The 17,627-nt window shown below is 54.4% G+C and overlaps 1 protein-coding gene across 2 annotated transcripts; it reads left to right on the forward strand.

Annotated features, from left to right (window-relative positions):
- Window positions 1–544: 544 nt before the first annotated feature.
- Window positions 545–16,353, forward strand: LOC103059513 (Golgi-pH regulating cation channel-like). Of its 2 annotated transcripts, none has more exons than XM_088139732.1 (20): window positions 545–734; window positions 2,782–2,848; window positions 3,314–3,405; window positions 3,624–3,734; window positions 4,235–4,291; window positions 5,317–5,529; window positions 6,067–6,154; window positions 6,568–6,632; window positions 8,117–8,300; window positions 8,722–8,821; window positions 9,227–9,320; window positions 9,418–9,489; window positions 11,304–11,412; window positions 11,972–12,030; window positions 12,199–12,302; window positions 13,394–13,473; window positions 13,833–13,891; window positions 14,550–14,608; window positions 15,504–15,534; window positions 16,145–16,353. In XM_088139732.1, the coding sequence occupies exons 1-20, from the start codon at window positions 585–587 to the stop codon at window positions 16,184–16,186; spliced, it is 1,836 nt and encodes a 611-aa protein (XP_087995858.1). In that variant the 5' UTR covers window positions 545–584; the 3' UTR covers window positions 16,187–16,353. The 2 variants fall into 2 exon arrangements, with proteins under 2 accessions (XP_087995858.1, XP_087995859.1); XM_088139733.1 differs by lacking the exon at window positions 9,418–9,489 and adding an exon at window positions 10,603–10,671.
- The last annotated feature ends 1,274 nt before the right edge of the window (window positions 16,354–17,627 follow it).

A 17,627-nucleotide genomic window follows, 5' to 3' on the forward strand; every position in this document is an offset into this window, starting at 1 on the left:
TCCTGGGGGGCCTCGGTTCCGGCCTGAACCCGGCCGTCGGGCCCCGAAGGGCCTCCGCGCCGCCACCCCTTCCCGGCCAGCGCGGCTGACCGGCGATCCGGGCGGTGGGCGGTGGTGGCCGCGGCGTGCCCGGCTCAGGGGGCCGCCTGCTTGGGGTCCCCCGGGCCGAGCGGGGGTCTGCCGCGGTCCCCCCGGGGGCGCGCGAGGGGCCCCTCGGCCGGCACCGCTCTCTTGGCCACGGTAGGACAGCGGGGGGGGGCGGGCGGCGCCCCGCCTCTTCCTCGGCCCCATTCAGACGCGCGGGATGCGCGCGGGGCCACGTGGAGCCGCTCCGGCCTCCACGGGCCGAGCGGGGCACCTGTGGCGGTGACGCTGGGCGCTCGGGGGCGCCGCCCGAGGGGCATGAAGGGCCGGGGAGAAGCGCTGCGGCTCGGGCAAGAGCGCCCCTGAGCGGGTGCAGAGCGCCGCCGAAGGCGGCGCCGCCGGAGCGGGCTCGTGCTGCGGGGGGGCGTGGCCTGCGCCGCCCCGCGCTCGCCGCGGCGCCCCGCCCCTCGCGGCCACGTGACGCGCGGAGCCGGAAGAGGATGGCGGCGGGTCGGCGCCTGGTCTGCGGCGCGCGGACGCGGCTCCCGCTCCGGCTGCTCCCGCTGCTGCTGGCCGGGGCCGCTCTGGGGCCTCGGCCGGCCGGCGGGGCGGCGTCGGAGCCGGGCCGCTGGAGCCGCACGGCCGACGGCGTGAGTGCGGGCGGGGCCTGGCGCCGCGGGGAGGGCGGGGCGGGCGGGGCGGGGCTGCCCGGGGGCCCCGGAGCCGGGGGGCCCCCGGGGGGCGGGGGCGGGTCGCGCCTGCTTCCCCGCCGGCCCCTCCGCTCGCTGGCTCGGCTGCGCCGGCGGCCTCGGGACCCCTGCGCCGGGCGGCCCTGCGCGGGGCTGCGCGGGGTCCGGGCGCCTGGCCGCTCCGCGCTCCCGGCCGCCGGGCTGCTCTTCCTCTGGGCCGGGCCCGCGCGCCCCTCGGGGTCGTCGGGGTTGGCTGCCCGCCGGGCGTTGGTGCCCGCGCGCCAGAGGCCCCCCTCGTCGTCCGGCCTGAGCGCGACCCGGAGAGCCTCCCCGCGTGGCCCGCGTGGCAGGAGGAGCAGGCGCTGCCGTGGCGGGTGCGACGCTCCTCCGGAGGGGCCCTTGCCCGGCCGCGAAGAGTCCTCCGGCGGGTGGGCGCTGTGGGCGCTCGGGCGCTCTCCGCCGCGCTGCCGGGGCCGGGGCCGGGCTCGGGCTCGGGCTCGGGCTCAGGCGGAAGCTCTCCGGCAGCCTGGCTCAGGAGACCCTTCGGGCGCCGCGGCGGTCCCTCTGAGTTCCCCGCCGAGCCGGGAACAAGGGCCCGGGACCGTCCCTCCCAGGGGCTGGGAAGCAGCATCTGCGCGTCAGCCGGGCAGGACAAGGTTGCTTTCCGGCTCCGGGAAGGAGAGAGAACGGTTGCGTCTCCTTTGCGCCAGCAAAACCAGCCGAGGGTTGTGTGTGCAGCAGGTTGACTCCAAGTCCTCTGCTGGGTGTTGTTTGGCGCGTGGCGCCAGAGATGAGGCTGGCCTCTTCTCGGTGGTGAAGGAAGGGCTGTCCTGTGGCAGCAGGAGGAATCCGTCCTGGGGCGAAAGAGGGTCGCCCAAAGTCTCTCCTTTGGACCGTTTTCCCAGTGGCTGTTTCTACATCTTATGGCTTCCTTTGGAGCGCATCTCTTGAGCAGGGTCTCCCAACCTGGGCAGCTTTAAGACGCGGGGACTTCCACGGCCACCGTTCCCCAGCCACCAGGGCCGTTAGTAAGAACTCCGGGAGTTCGAGCCCACAAGAGGTGCCCAGGTTGGGAAACCCTGCTCGAGAAGATAAGAAGCACTGTAAAACCAGTTGCCCAAGGAAGAGGAGGGAGACATATTTCACCTGATTGTAAATGCTGAAGTCATCTTTGAATTTGAAAAAGAAGGAAGTGCAGGAAACCTGTTTCTTTATTTCCTCATCAGAACTGAGACACTTACCAGCGCACACTCACTCACTGCCACGGTAAAAAGTATTTGCATTCGGTCCTTCACCTTTGCATCTAAACCATCATGGTAAACGTTTGCCCTCCTTTTCCTTTGGCTCGGCTGGCGAGAAACAACGTGTGGTCCTTAGCAGAAAAAGCACAGTCTGTGGGTGCTTTCCCCACCCGCCAGCTAGCAGTTCACAGGACAATGCCAGTGATGGGTCTGTGCCCCCCCCCCCCCGAGCACTGTGAAGCATTATACCTTACCAGGAAGCACGGATCCGTCCCTGTGGCGGTTTAAGTAGGTTTTCGTTTGATGATCTTTGCAGCACGCCTCTATAATGGGACATTTTTATTGTTCAGATTGTAACCTCCACAAGTCCCTTGATTGCAGCAGGAAAAAAAAAGTTGAATAAATAAATAAACGAATAGGCCCTGGTGCAAGATCAGCCTGTAAAGCAGCCGAAGAGGCTAAGAATAATGCCCAAAGTGCTCGGGAGTAAGAAATCTCCGAGGGTGTATTCTTGCGCTACTCGATGCTTTCTTGGCGTGGGGGACCCGAGACCCACCACATCTTTCCCTCTCTCCTCCACGGCTGTTTCTTCCCCGAAGGAGTCTCCCGATGAACATGTCCCACTGGAAATTGCTTTGGCCAGAGCAAACGTCCGGTTACATCACGAGACAGAAAATTCTTCCATGGTAGCCTGGACTGAACTTAGGGAAGGGATAGATCCACACTCACGCCCTTCGGTAGCGTGACACCCTTTTCTTGTTTTTCAGAACCAGACAGAGAAGTTGTTTGTCTTCTCCAAGACGATGTTTAAAGGGACTTTCATTATCCTCAAATGTAAGTGCTGGGGCTCCTGCAGGGTGGATTGTTAAATCAAGATTTGCACTAGCTGTAGGTTGCATCTGGCCTCCCACATGCATTTGTGCAGCTCCCTGAGTCCCTCAAAGTTCAGTGGGAAAGTGGTGGTTTTCAGCCGGGATTTTGAATCATAAAATGTAAGGGTTGAAAGGGGCACTGAAGGTAACCCTGTACAACCCCCTGCCCAGCCTACTTCACAGCAAATGAGTCTTTCAGCCCAGCCCACCTCACAGGGCTGTTGTGCTGAAATATTGCGCCGAGAAGGTGTGCTGTGTGTGTCACCTTGGGCTCCTGGAGGAAAGGGAAAGGTGGGAAATAAATACGTTTGGAAGACCCCATATTGGAGGGGAGAGATCGAAGCTTGACGGGGTTTAATTCACAAAGGTAGGAAGTCCTACATTTCAATGCCCAGAGATCTCACTTAACGGGGGTTTTTTTTGGCAGTTCCCCACGAAAGCTGTAATGGTTGGGAAGGGCTGCTGAACGTGACCTGGTACCTCCGCAGCTCTCGCTGTCACCATGAGATTTACATCAACGTGAGCGGCCGATCTCCCCTTGGTTTGCAGGGTGGATTTGGGGGCGGGGGCGGGGAGGCCTGGAAACCCCCCACCCCCGGGGCTTGCCGGGAAAGAAGCTCTCTCCTCAGGGCTGGGGGTCTGGCAGGATTCACAGGCCGTCGATCGTTCGAGGTTCTCTAGCGGATGGGCTCTCGGCTCTCCGTGACCCCCCCTGCATTTTTTCCTTTCTCCCTCAGGAAAAGGAAGCCTCTGGCTACCTGACGGAGCCTGAATTTGAGGCCAGCGTGCTTGGAGATGGCCAGTATATTTGGAACTCCACTTTGGTGCAGTGCGGCCAGTTCCACAAGGTGGCAAATCCAGCACTTGGGGTGGGGGGCACAGTTGGACTGGGGAGGAGGGGCCCTTGGGTGAGGGGAAAGGGGCCCTCTCCCACACTGGAAGGAGGAACTCCCTTCCTCGAGGTCTTCGGGAGCAGGATAAGACGGGGACCCAAAGCGGGAGGGGACCCATAGGACGCTTTGGCTTGGCAGAGGGACCTTAGCGACAGTGGGGCTGAGGTCTCAGGCCCCAGTTTAGCAGCCGGTGGGAGCTTGCGTGCCTCTTCCCATTGAACCAGGGCAGAGGAGACTTCCAGTGAAGGTGTAGGCAAAGCTTAACTTTTCTGTGGACCAAGGGAGAGCAAAGATTTTTGCCCTGCAGGTGACCCCTGAGCTGGTTTGAAGACGGGGTAGCCTCCGTTTTGAAGGATTTGTGAACAAGTGGAGAACCTGTAACTTGGTCCGGGGGAGGGGGGGAGGAAGGCAAAGTGTGCCAACTAATACAACTGCCCCTCTCCTTTCTGTTTCAGATGAATATCCTGCAACTCCCACTGCCAAAAAGGTTGAAGCACCTGCCAGATCAAAAGGTAACTGATTTGGGCAGTTTGAGATTCTGGCAATGCGGGGATAAAACTGATATGAGGTGGGTGGAGGTTGGCCAGACCTTTGCTTCCAAAGCCCACATGCGGCCAGTGGCCAACGGGCCATTTAATTTTGCCTTAAAATGAGTAAACCACAAGCTGATAATGCCCCCCAAATATGTCTCCTGTTGCTTGAACACCGACCGCATAGCGGTTATCAGACAAATCCTTGGGCTTTGAAGAGTCAGCTGCTGTGGGCAAAAAGGCCAGGGTGACCAGTGCAATTGAATGTCGTTGTTATCTTGTTATTATAGCTTGAATTTACTATAGCTACTTCTTGGACTCTCTTCTTCTTTTTAGGAACGTTTGTTTAAGTTTTTATGTCTTACGTATTTATATGTATTTATGGTTTTAATGCTTTGTGTGAGCCGCTCAGAGTCCCCCATTGCGGGGAGATGGGCGGGGAGAAATTTAATAAATAAATAAATAGCTACCCACTCCGATAGACTCTGCACCCTTCTCTCTCTCTCTCTCTGGAGCGGCTTTGCAAAACGATGTAGTAGGAGAGAAACTCATCTCCTTGTGTGATGGAATGGTGTTATGAAGGCCGCGCTCGGGGAGATAAGCGTTTCCTTAGCCCCCAACAGGAGCGTGGGAAGTTTAAGAAGATGAGGCTGGCACCTCCCTAAGGAATTCACGGTGTTTTGGCTGGCTGGCTTGGGAACTTAGGTTCAGTCTGGAGAGATTCTATCTTGAGGTGGAAGCTAATAAACGCAACAGAACTGTATTTGCATTGTCTCGTGGAGTTCTTTGGGCTGAACCTGACACCTTGGCTTCTACAGGCTCCCCTGTCCTTTGCGGGAGGGAGAGTTGAAGGATGCAGACTATCCTCCTTTTAAAAGAGTGGCTATTTTAAATACTACATGAGGTCTTTGGTCTTAGAATAAGGGGCTCTGCAATAAGACGGGGAATGGGTGTCTCCCCTTCCTCGCCCTTCTGGCCTCGGCTCCCCTACCTCTCTTTCTCTGCAGGCACCAGCAAATGTGAGAAAGAGGGAAGCCCCCAAAGCAGCAGAAGCCAAGGGAGACAAGAAGGAAAAGGGGAAGGAGGACGGGACCGGCCACCCCAACAAAGAGGCCGCGAAGCCCAGCGAGGCCCAGGATGCGAAGCCTCTTCCCTCAGCCAATGGGAAAGCTGCAGAGGATCCCAAGAAGAAAGGCGACGTGGCAAATAGAAAGTTAGAGGTTGGTGGCCTCCACAGAGGCTGATGGTTATTTCTTGAGCCCAGTGATCTCTGCCCATCTTTCCCCAGTGGAGGACCTTCCAGATGGGTTAGGATGGCAACTCCCAGAATTCTCAGCTGGGCTGGCCGAAGGGTGTTCTGGAAGCTTCAGCCCCAGCCCCTCGATAGAGCACCAGGTTACAGAAGGTTGAGGCTGTACTGAGCGGGTCAGGTTTTGGAGCAGAGGCCATCCTCAGAGGCGGAGAGACGCGGAGGCTCTCTAGGATTGGAAGTTGGTATATGGCACCACCTGACCTGAGGCCTTTGCAGCATCTATAGCCGAACCGTTGGGATGGTGCAGAAGTGGGGGAAGATGGTGCTGACCCGCTGCTTGGATCCCATTTCCTGCTGAGAAGCCAACCGATTGCTGTCTCTCTGTGCTGCTTCTGCCTAGGCCTGGGTGTGGTGGGTGTGGTGGAAGAAGGTGACCCCAGAGTCATCTTGGGTTGCAAGCAGCTCCTTGATTTACCCTGGAATATATTTTTGGTCTCTGGTCTAGCCTGTAACAATTGCTGAAACTTGGAATGACGGCCCGTACATCTTCATCCTCAGTGTCAAGAACCCATCGCCAAAGTGGACGCTCTCAAGTGAGTGAAGAGTCCATTTCTGATGGGCCAAGCAAAACGCATCTTCTGATTTGACTTGCCTTCACGTGCAAAGGGGACTTCTGCTGTGGTGGCTGAGGGCAAGGGTGCTTCTCCTCACCCAAATTCCTTCTGTCTTGTGGCCTTCTGCCCAGCGGGGTTCAATCCTTTGAGGAAACCTGGGCTTTGCTGCCTTGGATCACCCTTGTCCTGGAAAGACTGATAACTGCCAGCAGCCGTGCTGGGGGGGACACAGATGCTCCCTTTTGAGGGGGTGTTAGATGCACAGCAGCCTAGCAGCCAAGAAAGGTTGAGTTTAAGTGCCACTGTGGGCATTTCACCTCCTGTTTCTTCCTCAGAAGGGCTGTTCCTCTGAAAACTTCACACCTGTGTCTTTTTCCCATTCTGCCTTGTAGTTGACATTCAGATGAAGCACCCTGAGTACAAATACATCTCTGCCTCGGAGTGGTCTCTCAAGGTGGTAAGTTGAAGGCCCTGTTTTATGGCTCAGGAGATGGGGGAGCAGAGGGCATGACTGCCTATTTCTCCCGTGGGGCCTCAGTTTCCCTAACTCCTTTCTCCAAATTTTCCCTACTTTTTGGGACCCTCCTTGCCAGTGCAAGGAGTAGCCACAGTCTTGATTAGGGACTGAGGAAGAGTGCCCTGGCCAGTTGGTATAGAAGGAAGCCACTGATGGCTCTCTTTCAAGGCGGCCCACAACAGAAGAGGTATATCTTCAGTGCTTGGAATTGGGCAGCAGGTAACTTCTCATTTCTGGGGCTTTGACCGCCACAATAAATTGGTGAGCTGGGTTTGTATTACCTAAGAAAGAGGTAATACAAATATCCTTACAGAGTTTTGTCTCCATAATGCAGGTATTCCTACTACTACATTGTTTTTGGGTTTTTTTGGCCTGTGGTTATGCTATTGCAGTGTTTCTCAACCTCAACAACTTTACGATGTGTGGACTTCAACTCCCAGAATTCCCCAGCCAGCCATGAATTCTGGGAGTTGAAGTCCGCACATTGTAAAGTTGTTGAGGTTGAGAAACACTGCTAATTGTGAAGCTTGGAAAGCATCTTCTGCCTCCATCCCATCGTATTTTTTGCCTCTGTAGATTAAGCCCCCCTTTTTTCTCCATTCCATGATTCATGTTCTCTGCCTTCCTACGGTCCAAGCCCCGAGGTCCTGCAGCTGCTGTACATGGTGGGGGATGACTCAACTCTTGCCAGTCTCCTGTACGTTCTGCCAAAGCAGGAGCCCTCCATGTAGAGAACATTTGTTTTTTTTTTCTCCTTCAGAAAGAGGAGACTTGGAGGGCTCCAGGAATACAAGAAGGAATACGTCAATCTTAGTGCATTGCTGATTTTAGGTTTTAACTGGTTTAAGCGACTCAGCTTCACACTGGGAAATGTAGTTTTTTGGGGGGGGTAGATTTGTAATGGCAGATTTTCTCCATTCCTCATGGAGAAAATCTATGTAGGTGGTTGCTAGGAGTCAAAAACGACTCGGTGGCCCATAATCAATCAGATTTTTAATGGGAATTGGGTAGCATCGGCCCTCGGATTATTTTTAGTTACAACAGTGACAATGCAGCCATGTGGAATAAAAACAGAGCTTTAGAAATCAAGAGGTTGAAGGCCAACGAGTTGTAAACTTCCCTTTGGAAACAGAGACATGGATGGATTGTAAGAAGCCCTGTCTCTCTAAAGCAGTGTTTTTCAACCTTGGCAGCTTTCAGATGGGTGGACTCCAACTCCCAGAATTCCCCAACCATGGCTGGCTGGGGAATTCTGGGAGTTGGAGTCCACCCATCTGAAAGCTGCCAAGGTTGAGAAATGTTGCTCTAGAGTCAAGCTTGGCAACAGGAGGAGCCTCTCCTGGCCCTTCGGCCCCCAATCTGTCGCTCGCCGTTCTCTGCCTGCCCCCCTTCATCCGTGGTGGGCTTTCTTGCCTCCCGCACAGTTCTACATGGTGATGTGCATTGTCTACGTGCTGTACGGGGTCCTGTGGCTGAGCTTGCTGGCCTGCTACTGGCGAGACATCCTGCGTATCCAGTTCTGGATCGGAGGGGTCATCCTGCTGGGTATGCTGGAGAAGGCCGTCTTCTACGCCGAGTTCCAGAGCATCCAAAGCGAGGGCGAGTCAGGTGGGTGGAGGCCCGCCAACGGTTGTTGGGTGGGGCGATGGCTGTTCCCACTTGCCCAGTGCAGTGCCCTCTGGGCAGGCTGGACTACAACTCCCATCACCTATTGGTCACACTAAAGGGCGATGGGAGTTGTATTCCCATGGATCTGGCAAGCATTTGGGCTGGGGAGACCCAGGTAGGTATGGGCTAAGTGAAAAGTTTTAGCCATTTACACAGTGATGGCAGGCTGTCCGGTTCCCCTCAGTGTTTTGGAGTTGGGTGGGCTTGGTTATTGGCTGGGGAGGATGGGAGTTGGGGTCCTTTTCTTCCATAGGGCACCCATTTGAGTTGGGGGGGTGGCTTCCTTCTGCAAAGGCGGGGCCCCACCTTCCCGTTACCGCGCCCAGAGAGTGATCCTCCGTCTCTTTCCTCCCTTCTCCAGTCCAAGGGGCCGTGATCTTCGGAGAAGTCCTGTGTGCGGTGAAGCGGATGCTGGCCCGGGTTCTCGTCATTATCGCCAGCCTGGGATACGGCATTGTCAAGTGAGAGGGGTGGAGGGGCTGCGGACTGGGGAGGGAAGCCCAGTGCACAAACGGGTGGCGCGAAAGCCGGCTGGGTGACTTTGGGCCAGTCGCTCTTTCTCAGCCGGACCACCTCACAGGGTTGTGGCAGTGGGGAAGAGAGGAAGCAGGAACACGATGCACGCTGCCGTGAATCGCACAGAATAAAAGCAGGCCATGAAAACCGTCATCTTCCAAAGACCCTCTGATTTACTTATTTTCACATTTATTTAATGAAATGAACCAGGTGTGACTCAGTCAACAACCCTTGTCATAGTGCAATGTGTGAACCAGGTGATTTTGTTTGCTTTTTGCACAAACAGCCCCAGTTCAGGTTACTTGCAGGAACAATGCTCTCGCCCACCCTCATTTGCTTCTGTCTCGCAGGCCGCGGCTGGGGGCCCTTCTGAACCGTGTGGTCGGCGTTGGAATGATGTACCTGATCTTTTCCATCATTGAAGGCGTGCTGCGGGTGAAATCAGTAAGGGGGAAGACCTCAAGGGGTGGGGGGGAGGGAGCATTGCCACAGGGCCAGCTGGGATCCGCTCTCTCAGCCTCTGATTATTCCCCCACCCCAGGAACAACCTAACACAGTCACCCTGGCCTGCGAAATTTTTCTTGCTTTTGTGGATTCCTGTATCGTCTGGTGGATATCCTTTACCAGGAACTGGTGTTTCTGCTCACTTTTCTTTGTTCCACAGTGTCCAGGGATGGGGATGAGGAGGGGAGAGAGAATCTGGCTTTGCAAACGGAATTAGCCACTCAGTTTTTTTAGGTGGCTTCTCGGTCAGTGAAAAAACATCCAGAAGTTACCAGTGGTCATAAATAAGCTTACTGGGGACCAACTGGAAAACAAAAACCAGAGTCGTGAGCTTGTTTTATATGGGGAAGAGCGTCTTGAGCCCCCGTTCCCCCGTCTTTCTCTGTCGCTTTCCCCGCCCGGTCTGACGCTAATGCAAAACCTGGTTCTCTGCCGCAGCCTTTGGAAGGAATATCCAAGGTCTTACACAAACCTAATCAGTTTTGCTGGGTGCAAAAGCAGGTTCAGGTTGCCCTGAAGGTGCTGGGTAAAAAAAGATAACATCTTGGGGGTGTCTGCCCCCCCCACGGCGCCACAGTTTTTTTACTTTATGCATCCGGAGGGGAGAAGCACAGAATGAGCAAATCAGGCCTCACGATCGGTCAAAGCATGCTCCGGTCCATCAATGGGAACTGAAGAAAACAATTCTTACACCGGCAGAGGATGCTGCATGTTTAAATGTAAATCCTAAACATAGGCTGGGTTTGGCTGGCCTTTGGATGGTCTGAATGCGTTCAAAGAATCAATTAAGGACCTGCTTCGATACGAACCCCGGCAGTTGGAAGGGGTATGTTGTTCCCCTGTTTTCAATCTGCGCAGCTCACAGCAGGTATTACCCCACTCCCTACCAAATGAGTCCCTTCCCATTTTAGGTGGCGGAAGATCCTTAGTTTGGGGTTTCAGAATTCCTCCCCTGGACAGTTAAATCTGGTATTTTCCAAAACGTGCACGCTGTAGGTGGACTCCGGTCTCCAGTGTGCGCGGCACATTGACGGGCTGGAAAGCCGCAACCCAGATCTTCCTTTCCCCCGGCCTTCCAGCATTTCCCCTGTAAGCGACGCCCCCGCACCCTCAGGGACCAGCCATTACGGACCCGTGCTTTGGCCCTCGCAGTAGCCTCTTTCTCCTCATGCTGCCTCTCCGTCACTTCTCTCCCTTCTCTCCTCTCTCTCGTTTATCCCAGGCACAAGATGACTTGGTGCTGCTAGCTGCTATTCCCCTTGCTCTGCTTGACTCTGCTCTCTGCTGGTGGATATCCTCTGCTCCTGGCCCGCCAGGCGGGGCCCCTGGGCTCCTCTTCCTTGCCCCCTTCCCCCCCTCCTCCCCATACAGCCTGTTGACGTCGGAAAGAGCACCCCCGGCTGGGCGAGGCGGGACAGGCTCCGCTCACCTTGGGCTGGGGTGGGAGAGGCTTTGCTGGGCTCTCTGGACGCCTTGATGGAGCCAGAAGCGGGGGGGAGGCGGTGAGGGGGCCAGGACGCCGGCTCTGCCTGGGCATTTGGAGGCCCAGAAGCAAGGGATGCGGCGAGAGGGGTGCCGGAGGCCGTGCCGGGAGGGAGATGGAGGTTCTCAGATGCAGATTCAAGCCAAGCGTTCAGGACCACACCCACGCACGTGTCTTCCAAGCGGTGGCCTGGGGTTGTTGGGGGTGCAGGTCCCCCCTGGAAGGCACCAGGTTTGGAGAAAGCCGCACTGGAGGGTTTGGGGGGTGTGGAATAGAGTCGTCACAGTGCAGGAGGTCTGTGCCCACCGACCCTGGCTTGAGTCTGAACCACCAATCCACGAAGCGGTCCTTTCAAGGTTTCCCTTCTCCTGGTGGGGGCCTGTCTCAGCATCTCCCCCCACTTCCCACCCCACAACGCTGTTCTCCTTGACCGGGGGCACATCCTCATCAGCCTGGTGCAAACCATGAAGCTGCTGAAGCTGCGGAGAAACCTGGTGAAACTCTCTCTCTACCGCCATTTCACCAACACCCTCATCTTCGCTGTCATAGGTGAGACGGGCCCTTGGGGCTGCTCTGCAGGGGGGGCGGGGGGCAGCACTGCCTTCCTGGTGCCCAGGTGGGGGGCAGCTTCTCACTGGGGGTAGGGCTCGCCTTTAAAGGGGGGGTTACATTGCAAAGAGCAGGTGGAGCTAAGACAAGGGGGGCTTGGTCAGAAGATGATCATTGGATTTTACTTCATTTCTAGTTAAATTCAGCAGCGAACGTTGATCAGATTAATGCCGTGGGTCTTTAAGGATTCTCAGCTTCCATTAGGCTTAAAATTAGAATTTGGTGGCTGCGTCTGGAAGCAATCTGGGCCTCAACCAAGGTTTTCACAGAGCCTGCTGTATTATATCTGCTCAGATTTTTATTTGACTCCTGGATATCACCAGACCCCATCCAGCCATTCATCAGATATACCAGGAGCAGGATATTAAATTCCTCAGTTAAATCTTTAATTTCGGAGAGATCCAGCTGTGGCCCCCAGAAAATGTTTCACGTGCCATTCGGTTGGCTTCCCGTCCTTTTGCCATTATTCACAGCACGTGCCTTCTGGTTCCTTTTGCAGCGTCCCTGATCTTTATCGTCTGGACCACAAAGACTTTCCGTCTTGCTACATGCCAATCCGTGAGTAAGCGGGCTGACTCTTTTTTTTTTTAACCCATAAAGAAAAAAATTAGAAGTTGACCCTAGGATAATCAACGTTTTCTTTCTCCGAGTTTTTTGAAGGTGGGGTGTTAGAAAAAAATGCACGCCTTCTTGTGCTGACCCTTCCTCCTCCTCTTCCATTTTCAGGACTGGCGGGAACTCTGGATCGATGATGCCTTCTGGAGGTTCCTCTTTTCCATCATCCTGCTGGTGATCATGTTCCTCTGGAGACCCTCCGCCAATAATCAAAGGTGCCGCGGTTTCCCAGCTGGGATCCAGACCCGGGGCAGATCGGTTCCTCTTGCCCGCAGGGTTCCCGCGTCCGAAACCGCAAAGACAACGTGCCACCTCTTCCGGGGCAAAAGCTGCCCTCGGCTTTTGGGTGGGACGGGGTGTGGGCAGTGCTGATGGCAGGGGGGCAGGCTCCAGCGGGGGGGCAGGCTGGGCAAGGCCAAAGCAGTGGATGGGCCTAATAATTAAACCCAGCGAACTTAATTTTTTTTTTTTGAAGTAGACGTGATCACCCCTCAGGTCTTTTTGCCAGTTCTCATTCGGCAGCTGTTCTCGGAGGGGCTCAGGCAGTCCCCCCCCACAAGGGTCACATCCAGCACACCTCAAAATGCAAAGTGTTTGTCAGTGGTGCAGCTGGATTAAAACCCGGCTGTGCCTGAGGAATTGGAGGGCCACAGCCGGCCAGAGGAGGTTGAGGCCTTCCAGATTTGCTAGACTGCAGCACTCATCATCCCCCAGCCAGAGAGGCGTTGTAGTCTTTGGTGGGAAGGGAAAGGCCGGAGCCTCATGGGCTGATCTCTGAAAACTGCTTTGTCAAGTATGTGATATCAGAGGAGTTGGGTCTCAGGGGTCGAGGCCCAGGAGCAAAGCTGGGGGGGAATGTGCTTCCAGCCACAAGGTTTGACAGCCTGCACAAAGCCCAGCAGATCCAGTGCCTTTTCTTTTCAGCCCCCCTCCAGCTGGCAAGGTGTCAGCCCTCCAAGGTAGGCCAGGTCAAGAAACAGACTCCAATGGAACTCTATTGTTGTAGGGTATAATAACAGATTCAGGAAGCCCACCAGAGTTTTTCTCTCCCCCCCCCCACTTTTGCACCCACGAGAATCAAAGGGGGGCCATCTTGAGTCTCTTTTTCAACTCCCCCGCTCTTTCCGGGCTAAGCCGGTGGTCCCTTGACTGCCCTCGCGTTCCTCCTTCAAGGCTGCCTCCATTCTCCTCTCCGCAAGGAGGAAGCGTCTGTTGAGTTCTCAAGCCAGGGAGAGGGGCGAGTGTTGGTCTGCTGTGGATGAGCCCCCCCCCGATATAACGCCCCATTCCTGGCCTCTCCCCACAGATACGCCTTCATGCCGTTGGTGGATGAGGGCAGCGAGCAGGAGGACGAGGACGAGGAGCAGGTGGTCAACGAAGTCTTTGGTAAGCCAGGGTGGCCGTGCCCGGGGTCTCCTCTGCTCCACGGCCCAGGACTGCGTCTCTGGCTCTTGAAGCACGGACTGTGTTCTGCAGGCAGGCTGGCCTGGTCTGCTTTTCCTCGGGTGGAGTGGTGGGTGTGGGCCTGTGCACGTGCATGTGCACACCCAGATGCATTCTTGCGGATCTCTTGGGATCAAGTGAGCCCTTGCAGGAGACGTTTCTGCCCAGGAAAATGAATATTGCTAACCTGTACTCATTCTAGATTTGATCTGGAGTTTCTGATCTGGAAGGGAGTTCCTTTTCCTCCTTCCCCCGTTTCCTCTCTCTATTTTCCTCTTTCTCCCTTTATTTTTTTGCCACAGGAATGAAGATGAGGGGTGGAAAACCAGAAGTCAATGGAATTCTGAAAGGCAACCGAGTGGTAAGAATCTTGAATTGTGTTTCTCTGCCTTCTCTCGCCCCCCCCTCCATTTCTTTGCTAAGTTTAGCCACAATCCCTCCAGAAGCTGTTCCCAAACTGCAATTTTTCATGTGGTACAAGGTGAAATGGATGAATATGGTGCCTCTCCCTACATATTTCATCGTATTTAATTGAAATCAAAATGGAATGAAGCCAAAGGGAGAGTTTTTTTCCCTGGCCAACCCACTACTGTTGGGGGTGTGGTCCTTGATACCCCAAGATTGACCCTAAGGAGAAGGCCAGCTGCCCCCCTGCCCCCAAAGACAGAGAGGAAGGGTCATGAACAAGCAACACGTGCTGTTTTGATTCTTCATGGCCAGAGCTGCTTATGAGATTTTCCTGATTTCTTCGATTTTGGTGCAGCTTGACCAATGTGGGTGGGGGGGCAGAGGAAGATTCTGTCATTCATGCTCCACCTTGGGCAGGAGCGTCTCTCGGGCCGGCCCTGACCTATGGCTGCCAGTTGGGGTGGGATGGTTGGGAGGTTGAAAGCCCTCTTTCTATGCCCTTTGCAAGAAACCTGCCTGATCCACCCTAAACAGGCAGAAATGCTTGTTTTGGTCCAATCTAGCAAAGGGATCCCTACAGGCTTAAGTTTTTCCACCTTGTTTTTTTCCAGTTGCAGGATGAAGACTTGAAATGGGTTGAAGAAAACATTCCCTCTTCCATGGCTGATGTGTAAGTCTGTTTTTTTTAAAGATGTTTCCCATGTGGGTGGGTCGTTGGGCTTCCACCAGTTGTAGGGTTTTATTGTAGCGGTCCTCTAAGTGGAGTTGAATGACAGTGGCAAGGATGAATAGGCTGTGGCTCTGGATGGTCGCAAGACTCCAACTGAATTACTTTTGAGTCAGCACGCATAGGATCGCACAGTTTAAGGGGTTTTTAGGTAAGCATTTGAACACCTGCATTTTGGTCCAAAAGCCTCCAACATATCAGTCGTTTTTAGGCTTATGAACCTCATAGCATATGAGGAAGAGGGATGTGATGTAGAGAGTAAGGAACCTGATGCAAGCTCTGTTGCTGAATGACAAGGGGAAAAACTTATTTTAAGTCTACAACAGGCAAATAATTTTAGGAAGTGACTCAGACAGACACCACCCGGATTCACTAGAGCAGTGTTTCTCAACCTGAGCAACTTTAAGCTGTGTGGACCTCAATTCCCAGAATTCCCCAGCCAGCCATGCTGGCTGGGGAATTCTGGGAGTTGAAGTCCACACAGCTTAAAATTGCTCAGGTTGAGAAACACTGCACTAGAGTATAAGAAGTCCAGTGGGGGAGGTGGGCAGGGGAGCTCCAGCACAATCAGATTTACAAGATTCTGTTTTTATTGCCCAACTCAAAAGTAGCGTTGGCCTTCTGGTGGAGTTAAGTTCATGGTTTGGTCCACCTCTTGGGCCTGATGCATGAAAGAAAGAGAAAAGCATGTGTGAGTCTGGGTCCTTCCACCATTCAGCCCAGCTGAATTAATCCATGCCTGTGGATCTAGAATCGAGTTAAAGACATCGTTCATCTTCAGCCACCCGAGTAGTCTCCATGTAGTCTTAACTGCCGTTCCTTCTCCTATCTCTTCCAGCATGTTGCCCCCTCTGCTGGACTCTGACGAGGTAAACCGGCCATCTCTATCTTTTCCCCCAAACCCCAAACGGGGAGGCTCTCCTGAGAGCTGTCGCCTGGCCTAAAAGACCCTGGTGCTCCCTAGATATGTTGGGATTCCTCTGGCAAGGCTGGTGGGGCCCTCAAGAAGTCGTGTGATGGGGCCAGTATTTGTCTCTCTTTATCTTTTTCCACTGCAAAAGGTTGGGAAATTTGGCTCCCAGTTTGCTGCCAGAATGTGGCTATGCAGTTTCCAGGGGCTGCAAAAAGGGGGTGGGGACCTCCATGTGGCTTCCCTTCCCTTGTTTTTAAGCAGTGTTTTTCAACCTTGGCCACTTTAAGATGTGTGGACTTCAATTCCCAGAATTCCCCAGCCAGCATTGCTGGCTGGGGAATTCTGGGAGTTGAAGTCCACACATCTTAAAGTGGCCAAGGTTGAAAAATACTGTTTTTGAGTTCAGAGACTGGCTGCCCGCCAGGAGCACACCAAACAAGGGGGAAGGAATGGAGGCCCTGTTGCGATCGCATCAAGCCGAAGCTCAGGAAGGGCCCGTCCAGTTGAACGGCATGGAAAGACTCATGGTTTCTCCTTTTTTCCTTCTTTCCCCCTCTCCACCATAGGAAATAGTGACCACAAAGTTTGAAATCTCCAAGATGGAATAAAGTTTGGATCCTGGAAAGTTGCTTCAGCCGCACTCACTTTCTGGCGGGTTTTGTACAAAGGATGCGTTGAAGATGCCCACTTCTTTCTTTCATTTTCCAACTGGTGGTTTTTATGTTATATATAAATATATACACACACACACACACACACACACACATCCATGAGCGTGCACATACACAAAAATACACACACACACACACATATATACATATACATATATATATATATTTGTAAATGTTAAAAGGATTATTTTATTACATTTTGCGTTTCTAATTCTGGAGCTTTTGCCAGACAAGGACTCCTGACCTGCCTCCTGCTGGAGAGGAGGATTGTTGAGAGCAGAACTTCCCTCCCAGTTTCTGGAACGCTTTTTTTCTGCAATTGGGTCAACGTCTGGGGTTTGTTCTCAGCAGCTGCCCACAGTCAGGTGTTGACTGTTGGGGCTCCGTGGGATGGGCAGGGTTGGGTCAGGTCCGAGTGTGAATCTGGAGCCAAAGGGAGCCTCGTCCATCGCCTCGTTGCGACTCAGGCTCCCCCCAAGAGACTCAGATGCTGACCAGGGACTTCAAGGCCGCCTCTGGCCAGGTTCGCCTGTGCGATGGTACAAGGGAGGGAAGAGCAGCCTCGAGATTTTGCCTCGGGGGAGACAGAAAAGAGGCCTGTTGCCCCTTCTGGGGGTGCCCCCTTTTGCAAAGAAGAAACGGGCAGTGGGCTGCCCAGGTCTGAACGGGCCTCTTTTCTGCAGATGGTGTAGGAAGAGGGGTGCATGTTGGCAAGACCAAAGCCTCTGAATTGGGCAGATCTGAGGGAGTGTTTGGGCAAGCGTAACATCTCCCCCTGGATTCAGCGGCTGTTTTGTTTATTTGAGCCCCAGAAACTTCCTTGAAAGGGGATGAAAAGCACCTGGGTTCCCTGGGGTGCCGCGTCAGAGCAGCTGCTGCGGTGTGCCCGCGTTAGGCGTTCCCTCCCACGTGGGAGTGGGCGGTGAGCGGCCCTCAACGTTCACTGGCCGGATTGTGGCCCCTGTGGCGTAGCTGCGTTGGCTCTCTGCGTTGCGTGGCTGATGCGTCGCTGCAGCCTTACAGTGCTTAAGAGAACGCTATTTATTAACTGACATGGCACAGCAGGACCTTCCGCTTCATCCTTCCTTGCTTTTTGCTTGATGAAAATGATCTGTTTTTCCTTTCATAGCTAATCCAAAGCGTCTCCCGTTCTAATTTTACCGTCCGCTGGCCTTTGTCCTCTGCTCTCTCTCCAACGGGTTTGGGGCAGAAGGAGAGAAAGTAAATTACATCCAGCCCGGTTCACACTTCAAAAAACGCTTTTCAATTTCCCCCCTTTCTCAATTTCTGAATTTATCTGGAGCTGAACTTCAGTAATCCTATTGGAAAGCATTCTCTACCGATGACATCTTTTCATTTGAGATCCATCCAGATGACA

This window comes from Python bivittatus, unplaced genomic scaffold (assembly GCF_059951505.1).
Source record: "Python bivittatus isolate LINGU-HERP-01145 unplaced genomic scaffold, Pbiv_v1 ctg000310_np1212, whole genome shotgun sequence".
NCBI classification, from domain to species: domain Eukaryota; kingdom Metazoa; phylum Chordata; class Lepidosauria; order Squamata; family Pythonidae; genus Python; species Python bivittatus.